At 55.9% G+C, this 640-nt stretch overlaps 1 protein-coding gene across 1 annotated transcript in view; it reads left to right on the top strand.

Annotated features, from left to right (window-relative positions):
- Window positions 1–348: 348 nt before the first annotated feature.
- TNKS (tankyrase, TRF1-interacting ankyrin-related ADP-ribose polymerase) overlaps window positions 349–640 on the top strand; it is a 161722-nt gene continuing 161430 nt past the window's right edge. The window contains exon 1 of the mRNA XM_006765657.2: window positions 349–638. Within this exon, the coding sequence (XP_006765720.1) occupies window positions 536–638 (103 nt within the window). The 5' untranslated portion in view covers window positions 349–535. The remainder of the gene's footprint in view (window positions 639–640) is intronic.

Genomic DNA, 640 nt, shown 5'->3' with positions numbered 1-640 from the left:
ATGGACTGATTATAGTTATGCTTTATTAACGGACACAACGCTTTGTACATATGTTAGCTTATTGAACCCCGCTAACAATTCTGTGAGGTAGCTAGTATTCCATTTTTCAAACGAGGCCCCTTGCTAGATGAAAAACACACATTTTCTTCTCGCACTGAGTTACACCTGAAGAGCAGGCTCTGGGCAAGATAAGGAAAACTAAAGGAGACTGGACCAGAGACGGAGCAGGGCAATGTGTAAGCCAGCTGAAAGCGAGAAATGCAGGAAAGTTTCCCATTTAGGTAGACACTGCTTGCAGCTTTCAAATCTCCCCGCCGGCCCGCCCAGGCGTCACAAAGCCCGCCTCCCAGCCACCAGACCACGCCCCCTTCCGCGGTCGTCATCCGAGCTCCCAATACTTCCCTACTTCTCCTTGACCCCGCCCACCCCGCCAAGCATCATTTCCTGTGCGCTGGATGCTGATTGGTCCGGAAGTCGGAAGTGAGGGCGGGCTGTGGGGCCGTTGCCGCAGTGACAGTGCTGGGGGAGTCCGAAGATGGCGGCGTCGCGTCGCTCTCAGCATCATCACCACCATCATCAACAGCAGCTCCAGCCCGCCCCAGGGGCTTCGGCGCCGCCGCCACCTCCTCCCCCACCACTC

Source organism: Myotis davidii, unplaced genomic scaffold (genome assembly GCF_000327345.1).
Source record: "Myotis davidii unplaced genomic scaffold, ASM32734v1 scaffold93, whole genome shotgun sequence".
In the NCBI taxonomy this organism is placed as follows: domain Eukaryota; kingdom Metazoa; phylum Chordata; class Mammalia; order Chiroptera; family Vespertilionidae; genus Myotis; species Myotis davidii.
This window is presented reverse-complemented; position numbering and strand designations above follow the sequence as displayed.